Genomic DNA, 27,206 nt, shown 5'->3' with positions numbered 1-27,206 from the left:
TGGGTGTAAAAAAGTGCATGTAATCTAGTACAAGACTGGCTGTTCTTCAGCACTACTGTGTATATGCTGTGGTTATGTGCCACTCAAAAAGCCACAAACGAGCCCTGTTTTTTACTTAAAGTCCCCCAGCCTGGATTTTTCAGCTTTCTTTGCTGGACCTGATTCTGGGGGCTGCAAGGGCGGTGTGACTTTGGGCCCTTTATCCCTCCTTCCGAGGGCTCACCGCCCTCTCATCGGAGCTGAGCGCCCATTGACAGGATCCCCTGACAGGAACCCACCCCAGCGGCTTGAGATGGCGGCCGCAAGCAGCGCGCGCCCCCTCCCGTCCCCTCCCGCCGGGCCCGCGCATGCGTGTGGGAGCTCCCCTCAGCGCGGGGCTGCGCTGCGGTGCCATGGCGGAGGAGAGGCGTCCCGTGCTGCTGGGGCTTCGCGACGCCCCCATGGCCGGGCCGTGCCGGGAGGCCCCGGCCTGGGCCACCAACAAGCTGGGCGGCTCCGCGGTACGGCCGGGGAGGGAGGGAGGTGGGGAGGGAGGGCTCTGCCCCGAGCCGGAGCTGTGGGGCGGCACGGCCGCGGCTCCGGCGGAGCCCCCGCGGGCGTCCTCCAACGGTGCGTGCGGTGTTGGCTTGCAGGACGCGCTGCCTGCCCTGCGCCCGGCCGAGCCCCGCTGTGGGGCGTGCGGTGCTGCCCTGGCGCACCTGGTGCAGGTGTACTGCCCGCTGCGGGGCCTGCCCTGCCACCGCCTCGCCAACGTCTTCGCCTGCCCCGGCACGGGCTGCTGGGGGCAGCCCCGCAGGTGAGGAGGGAGCGGGATGCGCTGTGCTGGCGGCTCGGAAACACCCCCCTGGTCAGCGGCTCTGCTGCTTCAACGCCCTTCTCTTTTCTTTCCATGTGCCACGCTGAAGCTGGAAAGTGCTGCGCTCCCAGTGCTTGCAGACTCAGGAAAAGGAGGCACGAGGTTGCAGTTTAAAGCAGGTACAACCAGCAAGCCACTTTCTTGTCTGCTTGTATGAAGTACAGGAGGATTTCAAATAAAAAAGTAGTTAAGTCGGGTGAGCTTCATATCTATGTGTGCTTGTTTAAGCAGCCATAGCTGCCCAGTAGAAATTGTGCCACGTGCTGGTTTTGAGTCACATGGAGAAGTCATCACAGTCACAGGCTCCTTGGTACAGCGAGCACTATATGCTGCGTACGACAAGATTGATTTTTTACTTGTGATTTATGTTAGAGTAGTTTTAAAGTGGAGGTTGCAATCCAGTTATATGGTTAAAATTGATATTTAATATCATAATGACTGAATCTACCTAAACACTGTTTTTCAACTGTACTTTAAAGGACTGTGCTGCTTTAGGTTTCATCTGTATCTATTCTTTGAGCTTGCTGTGGTGCAGTAACTGGTTCAGTTAAATATTTCCAAACCAGCTACTGTCAGTTGTGCCAACAATCTAGATATGGCAATGCAAGCCCATGCAAAACATGAATTAACTCTTGCCCCATTTCTCTAGTTTTTTTTTTTTTTGTTTTGTTTTTTTTTTGCCATAAGTGTGCTGCTGTGAGAAGCATGATGGGTATGCTGGTACCTGGTATTCTGGGGGTAATGGGCAAAAAATACTAAGCATTAGGGTAAGGTTTTACCTCTCTTATCTGTTACATTAGTAAATCTGTATTTGGAGTGTATTAGGTAGCTGTTGAAAGTGTTTCTCTTCTTTTTTTTCTTCCCCCTACCCAGAAACAAGAATCTAACTTTTCTGCGAAGGACTGGTGTGATGAGGCAGATGACTGGGGAGTCTGTGATGGAGCAGAATCTCCTGCATGTGCCCTTCAGCTGCTTGGCTTAAAAGAAGTGACGAGCAGCTCCTCATCCAGAGAAGCGGAGTGTGCATCCCAGTTCGAACAGCTTTGCCTGTCTGAAGCTACAGATGTGTCAGGTTCCCTGGATATGGATCTTCCAGTCAGGGAGGATATGGTAACAGCCACTTCAGCTCCTGTGTTCCATCCCTATTACATTAGTGTTGTGGATGAGGAAGACTATGCTGGTTTCCTTGATACAGATCATGCAGATGAGCTATGGAAGGAGTATCAGCAGAGAGAGGGTGTTGATTTGGAGCATTTGATGTCAGAAAGGTGCGCGCAGGTTTGAATTTCATGCTGAAAGCGAAGGCTAAAGCTTTTCTTATTCCAGTTGCATTTTTAAGAGCTTAGCTACTTGAGAATTTTAACTAGAGACTGGGATGATGGTATCAGGTAGACTCATGGAGTTTTTGATGAAGAAGTTTGAAAAACAGTTTTTGGATGTAGCTACTGAAAATATTTTCAATTTTAACTTAATATCCAGACCATCCTTTTTTAATTGTATTAATGTCTACAGTGACTTTCCCTGAATTGTCAACAATGCTGAATTTTTTGATAACTAAAGCTACTGTCAATTGCAGAGTATGCATAGAATGGGTTTTAGTTGTTGTGTTCTGTTGATTATTTTTTTTTAATGTTGATGGAATCATAGAACTTTGATTATGCTTAAATTACACTCCTTTTAAATTTATAATTAAGAAAACTAGACAACTGCTGAGCAGTTACTAAAGGAATTATTTTTTTAGGTTTAAGTGGGTATCTGGTAGAATTGAATTAGATGTAGTGGTTTGAAACATTCAGTAAGAGATGCCAAAGAACTAGAAGCAGGATGTTCAGCTGCAAGCTGAGAAAGTAACTGCCTGTAATTTAATATGTATATTTTTTTAGTGTATTTATTTTAACGTGAATGTATAGTAACCACTGCTTATTTGAAGCATGCATGTTGTACTGCATTGGATTTTTTGTTTCATTTATTGTTCTCACAGTTTTGCAGCTGAAGGTGATAAAGAAAAATATGAGAAGAGTGAAGTCAAAAGTGGGGACCACATGTTCCATAAATTTATGAAAAAAATATCTGTCTGTCATGAACAGATTTTAAGGTACGTTGATCAGCTGCTTGTAACAGGGAGATATAGAGCATAGATATGGACTGTTAGTAAATCAAAATAAATTATTTGACTGGAAATATTTATTTATTTTTCTTAATTGAAAAATTTGCTGAGAGTGCTATTACCGTGCCTGAGTGGTAAGACTTCAGTCCCTGGTTGGACTTTCAGGACAAAGTATTAAGTGGATGAGAGGCAAAGCATAATCAGAGCCCCCAGATCTGTCTGTAGGAGACCTTCTTCAACTTAAGACCTGATGAGAGCAGACCCATGCTGTCTTTAAAGACTTACTGAAATCCAGGTGTAGAGGTTTTCAAGAGAAAGTTCTGAGGTGGAAGTGTAATGCACAGTGGTGTGCTGTGATATACTTCCAAGGCTCTCTCCTCTAAAGTTTTCTAATTGTTACTGCTTATGTCTTATGTCTCAGTCTCTGCAATGTTACTGAAGTAAGAAATTCCTCATTTTAAAGCCTGAGTTCATTTGCAGCTTACGATTACCCCTCGTGACTGTGTAGACTTCATTTCTTGTAAAGAGATTACTTTCCTAGAACAAAAGCAGATTAAGCCTCAGAAAAACTTCTTTCCAAAAAGAGGAATTGTGAATGAAAAATAAAATGTGAATATCAGAGTTCAAATCAACTTATTTGTAGTATGAGATAATAACAGTAATTTTCATGGATCATACAAAGTATTTGTCTTTAACAACTTTATTCCAGAGAGTCTGCTGCAACCCATCTGGTCAAGCTGTCTCAGTTTAGTGACACGACCTTTGTTTATCAGGTTTCCAGAACCAGGTGGAATTAACTGGTACCATTTTGATGAGGAGGTAAAGTCTGAAGGGCTGGTTATGCACATGAGAAATATTAGAAACTTCCATTAATTAACTGTCAAAGACTATACAGAAAAATTACTGATAGAGAATGCAAGTAATGTTTTCAGACAACTTTTTTTTTTTTTTTTTCCACTGGATCTATCACTTTGCAGTATTAAGCTCTCTGAGTTTTCCATTTTTCCAAAACTCTGCATCCAGTGACCCCTATGAGTATCGCTAGTTACAGACTTTACGTAGCCCTTCCTTTTCCCTTCAAGGTCATTGTGAATATATGCAATAGGTGCCCGACACAAATGTTCAAACCCCATTTTTCCTGGGCTTCCGGATCCCTGTTGAGCTCTAGTTTGTTTAATTGAGTCAGGTACAGTGTATTTTGGAGGTGTCAATTTAAAGCATTTGTCTCCTTTAAATCCAGCTCTTTTGTTAAGACTTTCCAGGTGTTTCCTTTGAAGGTCCAACTTTACATCTTTAATTTTTGTTGAATGACTCATCTGAAGCTTAAGCAATGATTCTGGCTCCTAATAATGTTTGTGTATTTTCCTATGAAATCTAGGTAAAAAAATAAATGTTTCTTTTTTTCCTTTCTTCTCTTAAGATACTCCTGGGGTGGTCAGCCTTTATTCATAACTTGTCCTCCAGCCAACTTTAACGAAGGTATTCCAGCCTGCAGTAACTGCGGAAGCAAAAGAATATTTGAATTTCAACTTATGCCGGCACTGGTCAGCATGCTCCAGAGCAATTCAGGTTATTGGCTTTTGACTTAGCTAAATGAATATTGGAAACAGTCACCTTGTTGGTAAAGTTCAGTGAACTGTAACTTGGATCGTTTCTTGCTAGCTATAGGCGCTGACAAGCCCAACTACAGTGGTCATAGGATTATACAGGTTACAAACAGCTAGATATGTCCATATGGATTATACATGTTTCCATTATAGGTTCCATTAAGCAAATGATGTAACTCTGGTTTATGGGGATTCATGGATTTCAGCTTCATTTCCTCCCCAGTGAATTGTCATAACAACAATATAGATAATTCCATGACTTTGGGAGTAATTGCTACCTTTTAAATGAAGCCTTGGAAAATAATAAATATTGTCAAATTGCAGACATGTAAGAAGCTCCTTGAAAATTCTCAGCCAGCTTGCTAAGATCTTGATAAAAATCTTTTAAATTAAAAAATGCCATGTCTGTAGGAGACTGAATATGAGAAAATACTTTTTGTTTGGGAGATTGAACTACGGTAATATCCAATAGCCTCTAAGTAATTTTTCTAATACATGACATCCCTTTATTGTTTTGTTTTTAGATCTGTCAGTGGAATTTGGGACTGTTATAGTTTATACATGTGAGAAAAGCTGTTGGCCACTAAATCATCAAACCCCTCTTGAAGAATTTCTTTTTGTACAAGAAGACCCTGATCAGAAATTATTTAAATAAATTGTTTCTTTGCGGAGATGGAAAGTCTCTTTTATTCTTTTTTTTTTTTTTTTTTTCTGCAGCTGAAAGTACGTAATTATGCAACAGCGTTTTCCTCAAATGTGGTGTAAAGTGAAATTGATTTGATGTCATGGTGCTTATTTTCTAGAATAACCTACAAGTCAAGGTGCCTCTAAAATGTGGCAACAGAAAACTTGCTTACTTTGTTTACGTGTGCAAATAGAAGTGTAGAGGTTGTTTCAGGATTCTAGTTACACTTTTAAACATGGAAACTTTTAAACACAGGAAGAATGTAAAGGAGAAAGGTTGCCTAACTGCACTCTGTTGTTATACTTTGCATTGATCATTCTAATGGGATCCAGTTTTTAGAAACTAGCAGCAATGAGAAGCTTAATCTAAGTATTTAAAAAACAAATCTGCTTTATTTGTATTGATGACAGATTGGAAACTCAGTGGGCAGTGGCTGAGAGGGCCTTGGTGTAACTACGGTCGTCCTGTGATGAAGCTTTTCTGTATGTTTTTCCGCTGAAGGATATTACATTTGCAGAGCTAGATGAGCTCTGACAGTTACTTGGGATGGAGAAAGTGAAAACTTCTGTTAGCACTTCTGTTCTTGTGGGTACAGAATGGTACAGCACCTGCTGTGTTACTGCCGTTGTAGTGCTTGCAAGCTGATCACACTGCTTTAGTTAACAGTCTAAATTCTTCTGTGAACTCCCTGTTGGTTTAAGCTAAATTGCAGTATTTTAATTGACTTAATGGAGGAGTAATTTAAGTAAGTGTCCTTAAAGCTTTTTGTACAGGCTGAATGCCACAGCATAAATTAATCTACTGAAGTCTTAAGAAAGTAAGAGGGGGAGGGAGTTAAAATAATGAAATGTTTTGCAAAACTGCATTTCTAGAGATGACTCGTAGCTTACCATGTCAGCATTCAGAGGTGAGTTGGTTAACTTAGGTTAAAAACTGTTACGTTATAGTTCTAGAAAGTGCCTGAGCTCCCCGTGGGTGCCAGGCGTGTGCTTTTCCCGCCGTGGCAGGTGCCTGAGAGGGCTGGGGGAGCTGCCCGCACACAAACTTTGCCTCCCCGCGGCGCTGCCCCGAGCGGCGGGAGCGGGTCTCGAACCCGCGCTTCCCGCCCAGCCCCGCCCGAGCTGCGGCGCCCGCTGCCGCCCGTGGGGGCGGGCCGGGGCCCTCCCGCCGCCGGGGGGCGCTGCGGGGCCGGGCGGGAGGCGCTCTGGTGCGCGCCGGGCTCGCTGTGCGGAGTGCGGCCCGGCTGAGGAGAGCCGCGCCGAGCCCCGCCGCGCCGAGCCGAGCCCGCCCGTCGCCGCCGCCGTTCCCCCGCCGCCATGTCCGCGCCGGTGGCCGGCCCGCTGGGCCGCGAGCTGGCCGAGGCCGTGGCCCAGGCGCGGCTCTTGGTGGTGGGAGCCGGGGGCATCGGCTGCGAGCTGCTCAAGGACCTGGTGCTCACCGGCTTCGGCAACATCGACGTGGTGCGGGCCGGGGGGGTGGTGAGGGGCGGGAGGCGCGGGGCCGCCGTGTGGCGCGAGGGGCGGGAGGGGGGCGCGGGCCCCGCCGCATTGTCGGCGTGCTTTCAAACTGCCGCGGCCCGCCAGCGCCGCCGGGGGCCGGGCCCGGCACAAAGGGCCGCGGCCTGCGGGCGCCCCCCTGTCCCCGCGGGCACCCCCCGGGCTGGGGCTCGGCTCTCCTCAGCGCGGCCCCTGCTGGTGCCGGGGGTAACGGCCTGGCGGCGGCAGGCGCCAAGGGGGGGCTGCGTTTTGGGGAGCCGACCGTAAAGCTGTCAGCCCCGGGAACCCGCCGTGAGAGCTGCCCGCGGGCTGCTGCTGCTTTCGCTTTTGCTTCCCGATGGTAATCTGCGGGGGTAGGAAGGACAGAGCCGAGGGGATGGCAACGAAATGACCTCCTTACCAGCCCCTTATTGCAGTCATGAAAAGCGTTTTCGTGACTTCATGTTATGAAGTCAGGGGAGGACAAATTGAGCACAATCCTGTTTGGTCGAATACGTTTTTACTTTCCAGCGCTTTGCCAGGAGCCACTTTAGTGGCAGGTTGTAAGAAGTTTGTTTCTGCATTAAGACTTGTTGAGCAGCGCTCATTAGAAACAGCTTTTCTCTAGAACTGTATCAGCAGGCAGAGGAGTCCAGCTACAGTTTTGCACTGTTACCATATAACTCAGGCCTTTCCACTGAAATCTCTTTTTGTTTAAGCTTTATATGATATGCTAAAGTGTAATTCCTCACTGCCCTTTGATTTGAATCCACCAGTGAAAGCCTATCAAATCTTAACATATGAGTGGACAAAACCTATGAAGGAGAGCAGAAGCCTGCGGTTTCTGCAGTTTTTTTCCCCTCCTTACTTAACGCCCCTTACTGTGTCATTTGTGTGCTCCTGCAGTCCACTGAAATAGAGTTTAGTATCTCCTGATTTTCCAGTTAGTCATTAAGCATAAATCTCATTGGGGGCATGCTTATTGTTTCCCTTATTTTAGTTTGATTTTTTGGGGTTGTCTTTCAAGTCTGACTTGGTTGGATTCCATTAAGTTAAGTATATGTTGGATCAGGGCCATCTTAATTTAAAAATATTACTGGCAGTGTTTTATGCAAGAGAGTAACGTTTTGATAACGTGGAGTGGATGGGCAAAAGACAAGGTGAGAGCAAAAATAGAATTGTGTGCAGAGGAAAATTGATATCAGTAGAAGAAATTGCTTTTGTCAGCATTCATGGTATTGCTGGGAATTTTCCTTGATTTTTACAGACCAATAAACTCAAAAACTGTGAAAATGCTTTTTTTTTTGTAAGTAAACTGAAAGTTTTTTTTTTTTTTAACATAACATTAATACTAAAACTAATACAATTTTGAACACCAGAAACATGTAACATTATTAAGTACACTTTGTTGAATCACAGTGTCTTTCTTCTCATGAATCAAGAACAAAATTAAATTAGTCAAAATCCAAGTCTAAATTGAGAACACAATTATGTATTCCTCTGAAATTCTGAGGTATTTTCCTTCTAACTTAAGAAAGGGGAGTTACAAAAGTTCAAAGTTGTTTTAATGCAAGAACTGTCAGATTCTGATCATTCTTAGCTAAATTGTAGTTTTGGTTGTGTGTGGTGGTCTCAAGTATTGTCTTGGAGAAGAACTTCCTTTGCTTTCTTGGTCTTGGCAGTATTGCTCGAGATCAGTTTTCAGCTGTAGCTTAAGTGACTTGTTATCTTCTCCAGTTAAAGTGCTAAATAAAGGCTTTCTGGGGAGCGGATGTTTTAACAGAATTATGCACTTAATCAGTTTCACTTCAAGTTCCCGAACTTCATGGCTTTGGACTGTGCAAGTGTTCTGACTGTGCCTTACAAGAAAGGAAAGGTGGTAGAAGTGTGTTTTCAGGCAAATATTGTTTTAGTTAGGAGATGCAGTTGGTTATGGAGATCCTATAGGTAATAAACACCCTGTACCTCATAAAGCATTTCTGAAAGTGTGTATGTTCTGTTCGCTAGGTATCCACAGGTGCTTTTATGTATTTTTAAAATAAAACTCTTTGGCTATTGCAGCTTAATACATTAGTTTTTAATCCTTAAATTAAAAGTACTTCCTTCAGACAGCAGGAAGTTTAATCTTGGAAGTTGGATCTTGCTGTAGAGGGTCCTTAATGAGAAGTGTGTGCATACCTTTTTTCATTACTTGAGTTTGGTGCCTAAAACGAAAAGCCAATGAGAAGCCCCTCAGCAGGTCGTGCTTACACCTCCGCTGCACGCTCTGGCTCTCTGTACACCACAGAGCTGAAGGTGTCACGGCGCTGAGGGTGTCGGCATTGCCAAGGGAGCTGGGGAAATGCTGCTGAGGCTCAGGGATTGTCTCCCTCCCCCCTGCTATTTAAAAATGTTAGGGGCATGAGAAGAGTAGCATGAGTATAAAGGAAAAATAGTGGCAACAAAGAAATGAATAAATCTTAATTCTTGTGGTGGGGGGGCAAAGATGTTTGCAATTAGGATGTTCACGTGAGTATATTAATGAATAGAAACATGGCTCTTAGGGGAATTAAGGTCATGGCGTACTTTCAGGTTGTGCTTCATGAATTGTGTCTGTTTTTTAAACATCTTGATTGCATGACTGGATTATTTTTTTTTTAAGTGAACTTCATAATTTTTTAATATGCACTTAAGCAGTGGGTCCCGGTGTCCAATCATAAAAGCTTGCCCCGCAGTATATGAATTAGATGACAGTGCAGCTCTCAGTTTACTCTTTCAAAGAGTTGCTCAAAGCCGTGTTCAAACACGAAGGAGAAGTGCTAATTAGGGTGCTGGGTAGCCTTTCCCGGACCCTGGGGAAGCACGGTGTAGTGCTCTGTTCATGGTGACTAGTCCCATGTGGGGCCTGACTGAATCCTGAAGTATTTCCTGAGTGTGTACGCTGTGCTCCTGATGAATTATCACTACAATCTTCATCCAACAGTAAATAGGGGAGTCACTTATTGACTTTCTATTAAATAGCCTGCGTATCTCAAAATTTTGTGTGCCGTATACTAAGGACTCTTTCTGAAGAAAGTTTGTTGTCATAAAGCTCTTAATTTTTGAGATGATCCCATTGTTAATAATTATTTAAAATGAATGGATTCTTGCAAATGAATAATTGATCATTGTGCCTTTATAGTTGCTGTAGTGCAGATGTAATAACTGTATGCAGGTCTGAAAAGGACCTAATGCATAAACTTTATAGATCCTATCATGTTTGCTTCAAAATCTATTATTAATTTTGTTCCTTTTATATCTGTCAAAGTGAAATGGCCGCCTTTTCTGTGTTTATAGATTGATTTGGATACTATTGATGTCAGCAATCTCAACAGGCAGTTTTTGTTTCAAAAGAAGCATGTTGGAAGATCGAAATCACAGGTGAGGAAAGAGTCAAAGCTCAAGTCTTAACTTATTCAGTGTTATTTTTATTGACATTGTTAGAAACATGTCAATTTTGCTTATGCTGTTAAGAGGTAAGTTTTAGTTGGTTGCTCATGGCTGTCTATAACATTGCATTTAAAAGTATTAAAATCTGTAAGGTAGTCAATTTACTCAATACTCAACAGGTATTGCGTCTCTTTAGAAAGATGGAAGAAATAATAAGTGGTGTTTTTGTTTTGTTTTGTTTTTATTCCTAGGTTGCCAAGGAAAGCGTGTTACAGTTTTCTCCAGAAGCTAATATTATAGCTTACCATGATAGCATCATGAAGTATGTTTGTTTTTTAAGCTCTAATTACACGTCTTGACTTTCAAGTACTGTTATTTCAATGCTGCAATGATGTGCCTTAAGATACTTTACAAAGCTTCTGCAATAAGAAGAAATTGCTGTAAATAAGAGGCTACCATGCACCTGAGTAGGAGGAGTGAATTTTGCATGAGTTTTCTTAAGCTCTGATATTTGTAGCTGTTTGCTTGTATGTAATTTGCACATTATTACCAACATTTACTACATAAATTTCTACACTGTAAGGATGTCCTAATGAGCAATAATTAGGTTAAAAGAAATGTGAATGTTGAGTCCATGATTTAAGAAAAAAAAGGTCCTTTGTGTGTATATAGATAACCAAGTAATATTTATATCACTCATATGATATTATTATCCCCTAAACTGTTAGAATCTAGTCTTTGTGTTCCATAACAAATTAGTAAAGTATGAGATCATGTAGATTTGCATTAGCCGTATTTCCCACATTTAAATGCATATTTGTCCCTTTTTAAGGAAAAAACAAAAAAAGTAATGTTCTGTAATATTGAGGTTTTAGCTCTGATACTGCTGTTAGCCACTGAAGCATTGGCTCGTTGCATCCTTCTCCTGGAACTGTAGAACCTTTAATCCTATTTCCTTGCTACTCCGTCATCTTTGCCATTGCCTTATTTAAGTCAGAAAAACACAGTGTCAGGGTACTAAAGTGTCAAGATTTTAAACTCTCTCATCTTGGCTCCTAAGGGTATGGAGGCACAATCACAACCAATTGAATTATGATATAATTAAATTATATATAAAATATAACTATAATGAATTATGAACAATCTGATGAGCTGTGATAATTATAGTATGTGCATTTTACCCTCAGCTGATGGTGTTTTTAAGGTCAGTGATCAGAGCTCAGCCAATTTACTCATTAGGTCAGAGCAGCATAAACACTTTTTCCATTGTCTTCCTGTTCCATTGGACATAGTAATAATAATTGGAAAAGCTTCCTTTCAGTGGAATGAAATTCATGCATTTACACAGCTTTAGAATGGGCAGAAGACAAAGGGGGTTGTTGAAGGCTAGCAGTAAATTTATAGTATGTATAATTTATACTGCCTTTTCCATATGTGTAGTTTCTGTTGTGGCGTAATAACCAACAACTTTGATGTGCCATATTGTTTTTCTTTTCTGTAGCCCTGACTATAACGTAGAGTTCTTCCGCCAGTTTACGTTGGTTATGAATGCTCTGGATAACAGAGGTGAAGTTTTCACTATGATTTTGTATTGGAGATAAGAATACTGTTGCTTGTTCACAGGAACAGAACTTTAACATGTTATACTATAAGTACTTGAGCAGTGTCAATTAAATAACATCCATTCTCTTAAGCCAGCTGTAGTTTGACTAATATTTTTGTTCTTCACTAGAAACTTGAAAGTGTAGTAAGTGCTTTTACAGGTGCTTTGTAAGTAAACATTGGCTGCTATGTCACTGCTTTATGGGAACTGATGTGTGTTGTGTATACATATATAACTTTATTCAGTTGTTTGCCATGTTTAATAGTGTCAATATATTTTGTTTTAATTGGAAAATTGGCTTTGTAAAAAAGGTATAGTGCTCTATAGCAAAATAATGCAGATTCAGGGTCAATGTCTGCATAGGAGGCTAGTTTGTGTTTGGTGAAGTCAAACTTTTTTTTCTAATTATTCATTTTTTTTCTTTAAAACCTCTTGCTTTGCAGCTGCCCGCAACCATGTGAACAGGATGTGCCTGGCTGCTGATGTTCCTCTGATAGAGAGTGGCACTGCAGGCTACCTTGGACAAGTAACAGTTATTAAGAAGGTTAGGTTCCATGTTACTCTTGTCACTAAGTTTAAATCATTGGCTATTTTAGACAACAGGGTGTTGGGTGTTCTGAGATAAAGTTACAGTTCATCTGATAATAGCATATACTATCAGTAGCCTTTGCAGTGTGACAAGTAAATATTTCACTTTTCACCAGGGAGTGACAGAATGTTATGAATGTCATCCTAAACCAACTCAGAAGACTTTTCCAGGCTGCACAATCCGAAATACGCCATCGGAACCTATCCATTGCATTGTGTGGGCCAAGTATTTGTTTAAGTAAGTTGTCTTTTTTATTCTATTTTTTTAAATAGGTACTGTGACTCACTCTCTTTTTGTAAGTTTCTAAACCTACAGATTAAGAAATAAAAAAGACACACTTCATTTGAAAATTAATGTGGATTATAGCGAAAACCTCCAGTTCTTTGTTGTTGTTGTTGTTGTTGTTTTTAATATAAAGATAGCATGTCAGTTAGTACTCAGCGGTTGTTGTGATCTCACATAAAATCTGACAGAAAAGTTTGTCAGAGCAGTGTATCCTGAGGATGCTTTATCCTTTGCTTTTGTATGGAAGTTACGTTTTTCAGTGTAACAGTTGTATTAACAGAGATAAAGGTTGCAGGGATCATGGAAAGAGATGAACTGTTGAATTAGTTAAATAGATCTGTTTTGCTGTATTAATTTTTATATTGGACTTTTGGCATTGTCAGTGTTAAGTCTGCATGTGATGAATTCCAACAATTGAAAAAGCAATGTATGAAGTGGCTTTCTGATAGCAAGAATTCTAGAGTGGGTAAATGTCAGATAGCAAATATTTCAGTCTTTAAACAGACATGATGAAAATCTAGTGTCTTATTGTTGTTCTTAATTATAATATAGCCAGTTGTTTGGAGAAGAGGATGCTGATCAAGAAGTCTCTCCTGACAGAGCTGATCCTGAAGCTGCCTGTAAGTGTGATATAAACTGGTAATTTAGCCTGTTACTAAAATGTTTTATGTCACATATTTACTCGCTTCTGTCCATTTCGTAAAGTTACATTTCAACCCCACTTTCTTCTAGGAGGATTCCACTTACAGTGCCCATGGACAACATGAATTTAGGTTGTGTTTACAGCACAGATATTTGTGTGCACCACACATACTTTAGTTTCCTCATACTACCATTTCTTAAAAGCTTGAAGCAGGCTCAAGGTGTTTTGTTTTTTTTAGTTAACTCAATGCACTGTGTATACCAGAGGTCTTTGTGTGGCCAGTGTGCAAAAAAAAAAAGCCTTCTCAGAATGCCAGTGTTTTAATAGTTTTCAGCAGTCAGAACTGTAGTCCTCGTGGGCAGCCTAAAACATTAATGAAGTGATTACTTCAGCTGTTGTCAAAACCTTTTAATACAACCTTAGATAGGTCACTGTCATGCACTAGCTCTCTTCAGAGAGAGTGTGGGTAGAGCAGCTGCGAGGAACACAGTCATTATGCTTGGTAGTCATGAAATGCCAGTTAATACATCCAGGTGTGTGATAAATGATTTAGATGAATGCACTTATATATATTCAGAGATTCCTGTTCCCTCTGGAGCAAGCTGTCTTCTCCATGTGCACAAAGAAGTTAAAAGTGAATTTGATGTGAAAATTAAGTATTACTGATCGTCACAGAGCAGCGTTTTTTTGCAGTATATTTGGTTTTGATGGAGTAATTCCTTCCCTGCAGCTGGGAGGCTTGCCTTCTGAACCAAGGATTGAAAACGGAGTGATATTTGTAGTCACTCTGCATTTTCCACTCATAACTGAGGAATTGCCAAACTGAAAACAGAGAGATCATGTTAGAATTCTCCTAGTTTGAAACACTTCCACATTTATCTGCATAGGAATTATGCCCATTTCAAGTGATGTTTTTGTAGCTATTCCTTATTTTTTTGTATGGACAGTAACTGTAGTTACTGTAAAGGTGAGTAAACATCTTTGCAGCTTCTTCTTTTGGATCCTTTTGAGTGGTGGATTTGGGAGAAGGAGCTCAGATCTGCCTCGGATTCTTCACATTTTCTGTTTATCGGATAGCATTCACCTAACAGGTTGTTCCTACATGAAGTCCTGAATGAATAGCTAACTCTTAAGATAGTGGCATATAAACTCACTTTAATCAACAACTGCTGGAGTACATGAAGGTAGCAGACGTAATGCTGCTTACTTGAAGAAGGATATCAGGAAGGTTTGAGCTGTAGGGAGCATATTATCGAGAGGCCTTGTATCTGTAGCGAGCAAATTGTCAGTTGCTATAATGCTGATTACAAGCATAGAATCATTTAAGTTGGAAGAGACCTCTAAGATCATCAAGTACAACTGTTAACCCCGCCTGGGAAGCTGCGTCAGTTGTGGTGGGTACAAAGCTGAGACAGGCTGTGGCCTTCTGCCAGGAAGATACTATCACTCCCTGGTCAAACTGGCAAAGCTTGGGAGGCATTGGCAGATCTGTGGACAAGTGTATCTGGTTTACTCTGTTTTGAATCTGCAGGGGGCACTCTTCTATGAGGAACCTAAAGGAGCTAAGATGTCATGGGCAAAAAAGGATAAGATCCTGAAGTGGATAAACTACGTAAATGATAGAGATAAGTCTTGATTAGACAAGTCTCTAAGACTGGGGATAGAACCAGTACTGTTCAACGGACACGATTAGCAAACTCACTCAGAATAATAAAGATGATGGCTAAGCATTAAAAGTAGCAGAAAGCTTCACAATACAGAATAGACTAGGCAATGAAATACTAAGTAGTTTTTGGTGCAGATTAATGCCATTTTATAGACCCTGAATAATTTTGGTTATTGACTAAGGGAAATGTTTGGATGTGATTTTCTTTTTTTAATAATTTATTTTATTAATACCTTATTAATAGGGGAGCCAGCAGAAGCAGAAGCCAGAGCACGAGCATCCAATGAAGATGGTGAGATTAAACGTGTTTCAACTAAGGAGTGGGCTAAATCAACTGGATACGATCCAGTTAAGCTTTTTACTAAGGTATCTTTTTTACCCCCAATAAATGTCTTTATTTGAAGTGTATGAGGTGCTTTAAAGTCAAGTCAAAATCCAGTTTGAACACTTAATACTAGCCATCAGTCATGCAACTATGTTGACTTCCACCAGTTTTGCTGTTGTGTTGGTCTTGTTGTTTTATGGCATTCCATCTGTGTCTGTGTGGACAACTTCAACGGCTTGTCCACGTTGTATGGGGAAAAAAATCATTCAAATTACTTTTAATGTGAGAAGGTAAACTGTTGAATTCTGTAGGAGTTTTAGTAGGCATAATCAGAACCAGTCTGAGGACCAGAAAGCGATCATTCATGCTGTGTATATAATCAGATGCTGGTATAACAAAATACAAACTGTTTTAGGAGTTTTCCTTCTAAATAGTTGCTAAAAATGATAATTAGAGGAAACTAGTATAGAATGTCATGTTGATAGGTAGTAATCCCCCCCCCCCCCCCCCCCCAAATTAATGAGAACTGTCTGCTTTCTGCAGTAAATGTTAGAAAACGGAATAATAAGTTTTTCATATCTGTGTTTGTTTTTTTCCTGCGCGGTTGAAAATACAAAATATGTGATTTTATATATTTGGTTGAAAATATTTTCAAGGAGAAGAGCAAAAACTGAAATCTAGTGCTGATTATTCAGTGTCAGTGAAGGTGTAAAAATAAAATACCTTTTTTCCCTCTTACATTTTATGTTTTTTAATATTTTCTAGCTTTTCAAAGATGACATTAGATATTTGCTGACCATGGATAAGCTGTGGAGGAAAAGAAAGCCTCCAGTGCCTCTGGACTGGGCTGAAGTACAAAATCAAGGTAATTGTTCCTCCTCATGGTGTCTATTTGTAAGTCACACATTCTGTTTCTTAATGCATCGCGGTGACATACATTTTCTCCCTGTCACAGTTGAGTACTGATACTTAGCATATTACTTCTTTATGACTCCTAGAGATTTTTAGTTTTTCACAACATAGATTTTTTTTCCTAAAAATTGTTTTTGAATTATTTCAGATACTTGATATCAGTCATAGAAAATTTGCATTTCACAAACTTAAATACCAGAGACTTTATCTCTCACGCACTGATGAATTTATGTCTAAAAGTTGACTTCTGGTGAAAATTCACATTTGCTATAACTTGTGCACATCTATTAATATGATACAGTATTGCTATTAGTTACAGTAGAAAATGTGGATTTTTTTTTTAACCTTGGCGCAACTGTAGTTTAAGAACACCATTCTTCACTTAGAAAATAATTATTTTTTTCTGAATTAGCAAATCATTAGCTCTTTGGGAGAACGTTAGTCGAATTTCTAAATATTCCTTATCTTACTATTTTTTTTCCTTTTCTTGAAGAGAAAAACATATCTGACCAACAAAATGAATCCTCCTCGGTTTTGAAAGATCAGCAGGTTCTCGATGTCAAGAGCTATGCACACTTATTTTCAAAGAGTGTTGAAACCCTGAGACTTCACCTGGCTGAGAAAGGCGATGGAGCAGAGCTTATATGGGATAAGGTTAGTTTACCAAATTCATAAGAAACAGTTATATTCTACATACATGCAACAAATGTTGGACTCCTTAAGTTTAATTCCAGAACAGTACTACTAAGAACAAAAATGGCTGACACATCGCTGAAAATACTTTCCATAAGTAAACTCCATAAGTAAGCATATACATACTTTATATGCATTGTATTCCTTTGAGTATTAAGTATTGTGATGTAAAATAACATTTCACCAACCTCAAAAAGCATACAAATTCAGAAGCAGTTGCAATATTTTCATTTTGAAAATATTTTAATAATGCCAGTTCATTTTTCATTTGCTCTAGCTACCTCTAAAACTTGCTCTTACAAAGTCGTTTGTTGCTAGAGTTCTGCTGAGTTGGAAGTCATTAGCTCTGAGTACAAGTTTTGCTGGAGAAAAACGAAGCAAATCAAGTCTCCCTTAGTACCATGACCGTGATCTTCCTGTAGTCAGTTGTCAATGGCATAAGGAAAAAGCAGTGCGTAACTACAGGGTGTTGACAAAATAGTAAAATTATATTACAACATTTATTAAAAAAAAAAAAAAAACTTTCTTAAAAAAAGCTTTTGAAACCAAGCATAAAACCTTGTAAGGTTTTGTATTTAGACATTATTTCGAACATACAAGGCATTTTATTAATAATAATATACTAAATAATATATTAAATTAAAATACTAAATACAATTTTAAAATACATGTTTGAAGTATTACTGCTCTGTCTAAAAATACTGTTTGAAAGAGGAAGTACATAAACTTTGAAATGGAATATTGTATGGATCTTTTAAAAATATATATTTGATTTTAAGGTAGTAGTTTTTGGTACCATGTGTTGCAAACTTTTCCCAATGTGTAATTTGATTTGTAAATACTTTTTATGTTAACTTCTTGTCAGGATGACCCTTCGGCAATGGATTTTGTCACTTCCGCTGCCAACCTCAGGATGCATGTTTTCAGTATGAATATGAAGAGCAGATTTGATATTAAGTGTAAGAATAAAATATAACATTGTTTTTATTTAAATAATAATCTCAATTTCTAGTTTTCATTTGCTGTTAAAAATCTGCATACTCTTGCTTATTTTGCAGCAATGGCAGGAAATATTATCCCAGCTATAGCTACTACTAATGCAGTAATAGCTGGTCTGATAGTGCTGGAGGGTTTGAAGATTTTATCAGGAAAAATAGATCAGTGTAGAACGGTAAGTGGGAATATGATACTTTTACTTTCTTGTTACTCACTATTTATTCAAGTTATGTTTAACCTGCTTTTACTAGTGTGTAGTTTGACTCTATCACTCATTGCTACTTCAGTACATTCTGAACGTGCTAGGAACCTTCAGCTGCAATAGATAGAAAAGCAGAAGTCTCAAGGATCATTAAGTTCCTTCTGATTTCATGAAAATTGGCTGTTTGATTGGAGAGACAACCAGACTGACATCACTTGAAACATATCTGATGTTACAGATCTGTTTGGCAGTAGGTAGTCAGTCAGCACAGGTGTCATTGTGGACTAGCTGTAATACTTCCTTTCTCCTGTTTACCAGGCGTGTCAAAGAGGATTAGAGAACAGGACAACCTATGAGACTAAGAGAACAAATCCGTAAGAAAACAGGTTTTATGAGTGCTGTTACTTATGGAATAACTTGTTTCATTCTTGTCTGTCTTCAAGATTTTCCTGAACAAGCAGCCAAATCCCAAAAAGAAGCTATTGGTTCCTTGTGCTTTGGATCCACCAAATCCTAACTGTTATGTATGTGCAAGTAAGCCAGAAGTGACTGTGAAACTTAATGTACACAAAGTTACTGTGTTAACACTCCAGGACAAGGTAAAACTTTAAATCTTAGCTACAGCTTTTGTTTTGATACTAATGTTGTATGGTACTGAAGTTAGGTTTTTGTTCCATATATGTTGACTGAATGTAAGCTAATAATATTTTCTCTGCTCCGTGCATTTCTCTCATCTACAAGAAAAGCTAGATTAACCAGTATGCTTCTTGTTTATATGTGTTCATGTATGTGAAAGAATGTTTGTATTTTGTATTTTTTGGTCTTTTAAAAGCCTATTCATAACTAACAGGAAAAAAAATGTGTTTGAGTTGAATAGTTCAGTAGCTATGTTACAGTTCTGTAGTAACAACTGATTTGTAATTCTGTCAATTTATGATATAAGTATTTAAAAAAGAAGTTTCAGACTATCATCTGAACCTGCAAAGGTGAGACCACAGGTGTCATAGACATTCTTTTTTGTGACTAGATCTTCAGGTTTCAGACAGCAAAAAGATTTTTTTAAATGAGAATGAGAAGTATCAGCTTTAGCAGATGCCTGAACATGGGCCAGGATAGGAAAATCAGCATAATTCAAAGTTATTTATTTTATGAGTATTATCAAGTCAGATATGGATTAAATAATTGTATTCATCCTTTCAGATAGTGAAAGAAAAATTTGCTATGGTAGCACCAGATGTACAAATAGATGATGGAAAAGGAACTATCCTTATCTCTTCGGAAGAAGGAGAAACAGAAGGTATGAATACTGAGGCTTTTTAGACATGAGTAGTACTCATTTCTTAACATGAAAGAAAATCTTTATATAAATAGCTCTATACACCACAGTATTTCACTGTTTTTCTAGCAAATAACCATAGGAAATTATCAGACTTTGGAATTAGAAATGGCACTCGACTACAAGCAGATGATTTCCTCCAGGATTATACACTGTTAATCAACGTGCTTCACAGGTAATGATTCTGAATTTTTTTTTTTATTGTGTATATATGTAGAAAGGTTCCATAGGGAATTTCCAATTAAGAATTTTAAATTAGCAAATACAGCTAAAAGATCAGGTTGCTAAAATATAGAGGTTAAAGAGGAATTTTTTAATGAATCGATATAGTTATTTTATTACAACAGTCATTGCTAAGAGTTTATCTGAATAATTTGGTCATTAGGCAACATCAAAATACAGTGCAAAGCTAGATTTACTTGTGGAACAGCTAACAAGTGAGAAAGTACTGTTGAAAACCAAAAACCTGCTGGAGTAGTAGATCATCTGCCAGACTACCTGTGTTCAGGTATGGCAATGCAAAGAGAAGTTAATAATTGATGTATGTATACAAAAAAAAAGGTAATATAAATGGAAATATAGGATATATATATATATATAGAAATATATACAGGAAATTAACACCTTGTAATTTCAGTGAGAATAGAAATGTGAAATTACTGAAGAAAAGTAAGCGTAGGTAATAATATTTTTTCCTAAGATTTTTAAGGCACAACACTGGGTGGAACAGTGTTTGTGAATAGACAAAGCACAAATTATAGAGGGGTGTACAGCTTTTCCTTTTTTAAAAAATGCATTTTTCTTACTTTTTCGTAATTGCAGAGTGCTCTAGTAATTTGAATGACATATTTTGTTTGTGAAAAAATATGTTTTTATTTTCACCTGGCTGTTTATAAAGCATATGGATTTTTCTGCAGCGAAGACCTAGAAAAAGACGTAGAATTTGAAGTTGTTGGTGACACCCCTGAAAACGTTGGCCCTAAACCATCAGAACCAACATCTAAGAATATTACCAATGGTAGCGATGATGGAGCGCAACCCTCAACATCAACAGGTAAATCACAATAAACAATCTTAAATAAAACAAAATAATCTGTCAGTAGGGCTGTCTAATTAAAATACTTTTATGACTAACTTGACTAACATGAAAAGAAAGACATAAGTTGCCTCTGTGTATATGTATAATAGTAAATGGTTAAAAAAAATGCAAAGGTTGTTAAAAAGACCTTGAAATTATATTATTTAAGTTGCAGGTACCTGGGGGGTGATCAGCTTAACATACACCATTTGCATAGTGACTTTAAAAAGTCACTTAAAAAGTTAGACCCATTCTATCTGATGGGCACCCTATTGCTTGATAGAGAAGAATCAACCAAATTCATTGTTTTCTCCCAACAGATTAAAAGTTACTTTGTGGATATCTTTGATCATGTTTTATTTTGTTATTTTAAGAAGACACCTTTATTAATTTGCTTACAAAATTATTATTTTTTGCCTCTTGAGCAAGAGATGGCAAAAAAAACAAACATACAAAAACAGTAGGCTATTTGCTACCCAGGAGGAACTACCATCATTTTCTTAATATAGGCTGTTCTTTTGAATATACCCAAAATAGCTTAACTTAAATACAGGATATCTAAGCAGTGAAAGCTAATGTACTGGAAACATGGTACTGTTTTATTGTTGTGACAGATAAAGTTAAATATCGGTAATTCTGTCTTAAGCTTTTGGATGATGTTCGTTTGCCTGTCATATGGTCCTATTTAAGATACATATAGAAGTATGTAGTCATTTCCACTTGCTTCTTACTTGTTTCAGGAGAGATTAAATGTGCTTACTGTGTTTTTAAGGATTCTTTTCTCAAGGACTTCTGCAGGTAGCACGCAACTCTTCTATTCTGTACATGCAAAAAAAAAAAATGTGCTAATGCACTAGTGTTAGCTAATGTAAGAATTCTCCCAAAATATGGGAATACTTTTGAGTTACTGCAATATTTTCCATACCTATAATGAAGAGGGAATGACAGTGTGAAAAGCCTGTTTTAGACTGTTGTCAGAGAAATTTAAAATATTCTTGCAATTAAATGAGAAAGTACGGATAGAGAATGCTTCAAGATGTATGTGTTGTCTTAGATGTATCTTCTATGCAGTTTGGTTTGAGGGCAGGTGATCCTTACAGTACCCGTTGGAATTAAAAACATGTATTTTGCAGCTCCAGATCAAGATGATCTGTTGATTATCGATTCTGAAGATGAAGGCCATTCAAGCAATGTTGATGATATGGAAGATAAAAGCCGCAAGAGAAAATTAGAAGACAAAGAGTGCATCAGTACAAAGAGAGTGCGTATGGAGCAGGCAGAGGAGCAAGATGAAATTATAGCGTTAGACTGAACATGCAAATGCCCTTTGACAAAATGATTCAGATAATGTAATGCAGTAACAGCATATTATTTTGGGATGTGAAAAATGTCCAGAACTAGACTAATTCTAAGGTTTTCGTTCCAAGGGAATACCAAACAATTGGCTTGAATAATTTGTTGTCTGTTTCTCTTGATGATAAAGCTGTCATCTCAATAGACTCTTTTAGAAGTTTTTCCACGTTGAATTCCATATATTAAATGTAGTAGAAACATAGTTTATAAATACTTGCAGATAAGTATTTGCTTAAACAATCATGAAAAAAGCATGTTATTTTTGTGTAAATACCTTTTAGGTATAATTCAATAGGACAAAAATCGTACTCCGTTTTAGTAGAGGGTCATCATTTGATGACCAGATTTAAGTAACTAAATTTTTTATTTTTGCTTGAAGAAAGGTATTTTTAGTCCAGTCCTAAACATCTTTCACATCCTGAACAAGGAGCAAATTCACTAAAGCAAATTAGTGCCATGTTTTAACAGTGTTCTTAAACTTCAACCGGCACTATGTACATTACTGTAAAACTGTTAATTTACTCCAATTTTTCAGCTCGTACTGCCTGGTATGTCAATGTAAGAAGCAATTTTTTTGTGTATTGTTACAGTTTCAGGTTATTTATATTTGATGTTTTGTAAACTCAGATACTACTACTATACTGTACATCTGATGGACCAAATAAATGACATCTGAAATACTTGCTATATTTGCTTGCACAGTCCGAGTTTATGCTGATTTATGGGATTTTACAATGTATAGCCTTCAAAATTACTGTACTATTTTCATTTTTCTAAACATAACCTAGTAGTACAGAACTTAAGCTTCACTTGTTTGAGGTGAAAGGGGAATTTTTTTAATAAAACTTTTGTGAATGTTTTTTTTTCTTGGACAATCAATTATTGGCCTCTTCAGTTGGAACATTTGCACCACCACACACATGCTTTCAGCACCTCATGCCTTCAAAAAGAGAAAAGCACTGGTCTTTTGTATATTACATTTTGTGCTTAGGGCAAAAGTGCAATGTTTAGGAACAGTATCTCAAAGCCTACTGCATTTGTTTAATTACTTCGGTAGCTCTCAGTACTATCAGTGTTGATTCGTAGAATGCATTAATCTGTCATTTCTGTCACTGCACTGAAATCATGTTTCAACTTTGCGTTAATGAACCAGAACTGCTTCTATTCCTAAATAAGTGATAGCCTCACAGAGTGGAGAAATTGAGCAGACAAGATTTATTCTGTTGCAGTTTGCAAACTGGACAAATTTTAAACAATGCTAACCATATAGAAAGAGAATGTAAAAACCAAAACCAGCACCTTTTCTAAGTTTTGGTTCCTGCATCTGATTCCATCTGGTAAAAGGCCAGGTTTTCTTTAGTGTTAGATTGTCAATGTGATACAAAACTATGATTCTATAATGCAATTAATGTTTTATCTCTTTTTTAGGTAGTAATAGTCATATGCAATGGCTTGTTTGGACACACAATACTCTACTATGAAACTAAATCTTTTTGAGTAAGTTCTTCTTGGCCAGCATCAGTGAAGACTGAGAGGTAAAGACGTAAATAAGAGGAGTTAGAGAAACAATTCACAACATTGTAATGGGAAGATTTTATAGTTCTCACTGTAAACAAAGCACTAGAATTTAATGTCTGATGACATTTTACAATAATTAAGGCTGACATTTTCACTTTTAAGCTCTACTAAAAATAAAAAAAAAAAGCTTTATTAAATTGTCAGATGACGTGTTATATATGTAATAGGATGAGATTCTCATTATGACACGGCAAAGCTCTATCTAAGCTATTGGCACGTATAGTATGTTTAAGAATGTGATCTTATCTCACTACCCGAGAAATTTCCTTGCTTGCACAGATCTGTATACAGTAGTTTAGTTTTCAAACTCTTTTTGTTTAATTTAACAGCAAAAGCTATAATACTGGTAATTATCGCATTAGTTTGACTCGAGTGTGTTTGTGACTTAGAAGTTTAGTGTTACATGATCTGAAATGAAGCAGATTTCTACAATGAGACCAACAGATGTGGGGGTGAAAAATAAAGGTGTGAGGGGTTTTATTCAGTCTCACTGGCTTGTATTCCTTAAGTTACTACTGTTACAGCATAATTTGACAATATTCAGATAATTAAAGTATTTGGGATGCTTGTGTATTGGATGGGGGGTACCATTGCAGGACAATGATTAGGTTAAGTTTTAGAGAATCACAGAGAAATTTAAAATAGGCATCATCATTTGGCTTGCAGCATGAAAGGTAGTATAGAATTTAGGTATATAAGCAATTACATGTTGATATGTTTAAGATAAGAGATTGTACTGCTTTAGTCTGGGTAGTAAGTAGTTACATGGAAAAAAAATAGAGATGTTCATGCTTTCCTGGCCTATAGACTGGCAACTGGCAAGCAGATTGATGTGCCATTTCAGGTTGTGACCTTTACAACAAAGACCTCTTGCTAGCCATTTATTAGATCCCAGAAGATAAAATAGGCCTGCATTGAGTTAGTATATACCACTAATACTGACTGCTTCAGGCTTTTTCTCCACTGTCCCAAAACTCTAAATTTGGATTAGAAAACTGAACATACACTGAATTAAGGAAAATAAATCCCCCACCTGTTCTGTTTCTTTCCCTTTAAATAGAGATGTTTTATTTATTCTCTTTGCAGCTGTAAGGACAAGTCTTCAATTGTGTGCATCTAAAATATTGAACTTAGAGGAAAGCAGAAGCTAGGATGAAAGTAATAAACAAATCTTACACAAGTCAGACATCTATTTGCTGCTTGCTTGATACTATTTCTGAGTTAGCATCTTAAACAAAAAGATTATATACCTACAGAGTATATACCTACAGGTAAAGGGATTGGGAAGAGGTAATTTAATACTGTGATCTGGAACCCTTGATTCTTCTATAAGGGAGGTATGGGATCAAGTAAATAAATGTACTCCTAGATATAGCGTGATAACTGTTTATATTAACAGTAAGAAATTACTGTTTTAGATACCTGTCATTATCTCTGTCATCAGCCTACAGCTTCATTCACATGAAAAAGATGAGAAATTTTCTGTATGATTTCCTAAAGAAAAGAAACTTAAGGAATTCCCCCACCAGTCCTCTCCAACAAAATACAAAGCTACTTGTAAACAGTAAGCAACTCCATCAGTGATCTCAAAGCTACTGCAATTCTACAAGTAAGTGGCTCTAGACATAGAGACCCACAAAAGTGCTTCTGTGGTAACACTTAGCCTTTAGGTGCAGCACTTACACCTGCTGCATTTTGTCCATCTAAGTAGTGATTGGAGTTAGCAGGAGTGTGCTGGGAAGAGGGCAGCTGAGATACTTAACTAGAAGCCTGGGAAGCTGCCAGGAGCTATGGATATTATCAAGGGGACAGGGAGAAGGCTGTATGTAGGTGGACGTGGAAGAGCATTAAAGGTGTTGTAGAGGAGTGCCAATGATAGAAGAACACTGACAAGTCTGTTGAGGAATGTAGGTAAATATGATGGGAGGAACCTGAAGGTATTGCATGTAACGGCTTAGGGCTCAGGTAAGTTCTGGAGACTGTTGCAGTGGTTGAGCTCTACAGGCCAAAGGGGGGTGACAGTACTGCATTATTATTGGGGATTTGGAGAAAAGGTTACAAGCTGGAGAATGCAAAGAATGCAGAATACAGACCTGTATGAGACCAGCCTTCGTTAGTTCCATTGCTTATGGAACAGCTCCTTAGTTCTTGCAAATACGTTTATTATTTTCAGTTAACAAGTGTTATTCTGTACCGTCTTATACAGAAAAAATATCATGCAAGGTAAACGTAATTGGTATTCTCAGCAAATGTTGAAAATGTTCAATGTCCCCTTTCACCATAGCTGGAGTGCCTTGTATTGTCAGGTCAGGAGGTCAATGCTCATAGCCTTCTGTGTTTCTTGGTGTGGTATAAAAAGGCACATACAGTTAGCCTGGTATTTTTCATCAGCGCAGAACAGAGGGACATGTATAGCAGTCTGCCCCTCATGCAGTCCTCCTGTTTCTTTACTAAATGCGTTAATGCAGTCTGGTTTTTGTTTGTTTTGTTTATATTTATTTATTTATTTATTTTCCTGGATGATGGTTTGCAGTATTGTTGTCAGGACTTTGTTTTTAGCACAAGATAAATTTTAGGTCTGTGAAGTCTGTTTTTTATATTTTCAAGTCTGAAATAAGAATCTACATAACTAAGAACTCCTTAAACATATTAAGTGGGTGCACTGTTAACTGTACTGGCCAACTAAATTATGTATTTATGCATATGTAATAGCTGCTATTAAGCTAATAGATTGTGTTTGAATATACAGTGATTATGTCTTCTGATTGCAAGGGAAGTATGACTAAGGCTGTGTGCAGTCTCCCAGCTATGAGCGAATAAACTGCTGTGGCCAGGAATGCCAAAAGCAGACATAAGTAAGAGAAGTGGAAGATGAAGCTATAAAAGAAATAAGATACATAAATGGTGTATTAATCTTAAGTGTTTAGACATATGTTGTCTGTCTAACATAGCACGTTCACAAAGCGGCTGTTGTGACTGGAATTTTACAGGGTCTGTCCCAAGTCATATTTGTGCAGCATGGTGAATAGCTGCATTTGCAATGAATACGAAGAATGTAAAAAATGTTAAATAGTGTTTTATTGCAGATTTAGAGTGAGAAATGACCCATAAGCCTGCAGAGTAGTGTTAGTGAAAAATACTTTAAATAGTTGGGTCTAGCAGTCACAGGTAGCCATTCAAATACACTGTGTTCTGTCTACCAGAAGATGGTGCTCTAAAACACATTCAGTACTTCCAATTTTCAAAAACTGTGATCTGTGAATGAGTATTAAAAAAATAATAATAATAAGGTACAGTGACTGTCCTAAAAATAAAACAATGAAGTTTTTTTGATGTTCTCATTCATATCCTGACAGAGCGTAAAAATATTTATGCAGTCTACTGCTTAATTAACATTATTTAATGTTAATAATGTTAATTAAATAATCTTAATTAACATTATTTGCAATCAATTCACCCAAATATTAATGTATATTAACATCCAAACTTCATATTCCAACAAGCTTGCTTATACTTCGAGTTATCCCTATACAAATTAACATATAAGACCCAAACAAAACAAAGCAATATAAAACACAACTACAACTTCAAAGAAAACAAAATCTTCACTCCCTTCTCTCAGAATAAATACATTACTGAATGTAATTTTTGTATGAGCTTCACAAGTATTTCTTTTTAATCAGGCTCAGAACAGAAAAAAAGGAAAAGAATAATCATTACGTACTTCACCAAGAAACCAGTCAATTTCAAAACTTGAGACCGAACAGTAACCTGCGTAATTGTAAGTCTTTCTTACCTTGTGGATTTCA

At 38.1% G+C, this 27,206-nt stretch overlaps 2 protein-coding genes across 2 annotated transcripts; both read left to right on the top strand.

The window, feature by feature from the left end:
- The first annotated feature begins 341 nt into the window (after positions 1-341).
- On the top strand, positions 342-5,244 carry PDCD2L (programmed cell death 2 like). The gene is made up of 7 exons (XM_035336531.1): positions 342-500; positions 633-796; positions 906-975; positions 1,730-2,124; positions 2,838-2,951; positions 4,384-4,532; positions 5,095-5,244. Exons 1-7 carry the CDS (start codon positions 348-350, stop codon positions 5,223-5,225), a joined length of 1,176 nt encoding a protein of 391 aa, XP_035192422.1. The 5' UTR covers positions 342-347; the 3' UTR covers positions 5,226-5,244.
- Positions 5,245-6,442: 1,198 nt separating this feature from the next.
- On the top strand, positions 6,443-22,688 carry UBA2 (ubiquitin like modifier activating enzyme 2). Its single transcript, XM_035336526.1, has 17 exons — positions 6,443-6,715; positions 10,046-10,129; positions 10,390-10,460; positions 11,640-11,704; positions 12,185-12,285; positions 12,446-12,567; positions 13,168-13,235; positions 15,169-15,290; positions 16,015-16,114; positions 16,655-16,815; positions 17,720-17,813; positions 17,913-18,025; positions 18,496-18,651; positions 19,253-19,349; positions 19,458-19,563; positions 20,306-20,442; positions 21,600-22,688. Exons 1-17 carry the CDS (start codon positions 6,572-6,574, stop codon positions 21,776-21,778), a joined length of 1,920 nt encoding a protein of 639 aa, XP_035192417.1. The 5' UTR covers positions 6,443-6,571; the 3' UTR covers positions 21,779-22,688.
- Positions 22,689-27,206: the final 4,518 nt, after the last annotated feature.

The sequence above is a fragment of the Oxyura jamaicensis genome, chromosome 11, assembly GCF_011077185.1.
Source record: "Oxyura jamaicensis isolate SHBP4307 breed ruddy duck chromosome 11, BPBGC_Ojam_1.0, whole genome shotgun sequence".
Classification (NCBI taxonomy): Eukaryota; Metazoa; Chordata; class Aves; order Anseriformes; family Anatidae; genus Oxyura; species Oxyura jamaicensis.
Note: the sequence above shows the minus strand (reverse complement) of the source record. Positions and strands in the feature narration are given on the sequence as shown.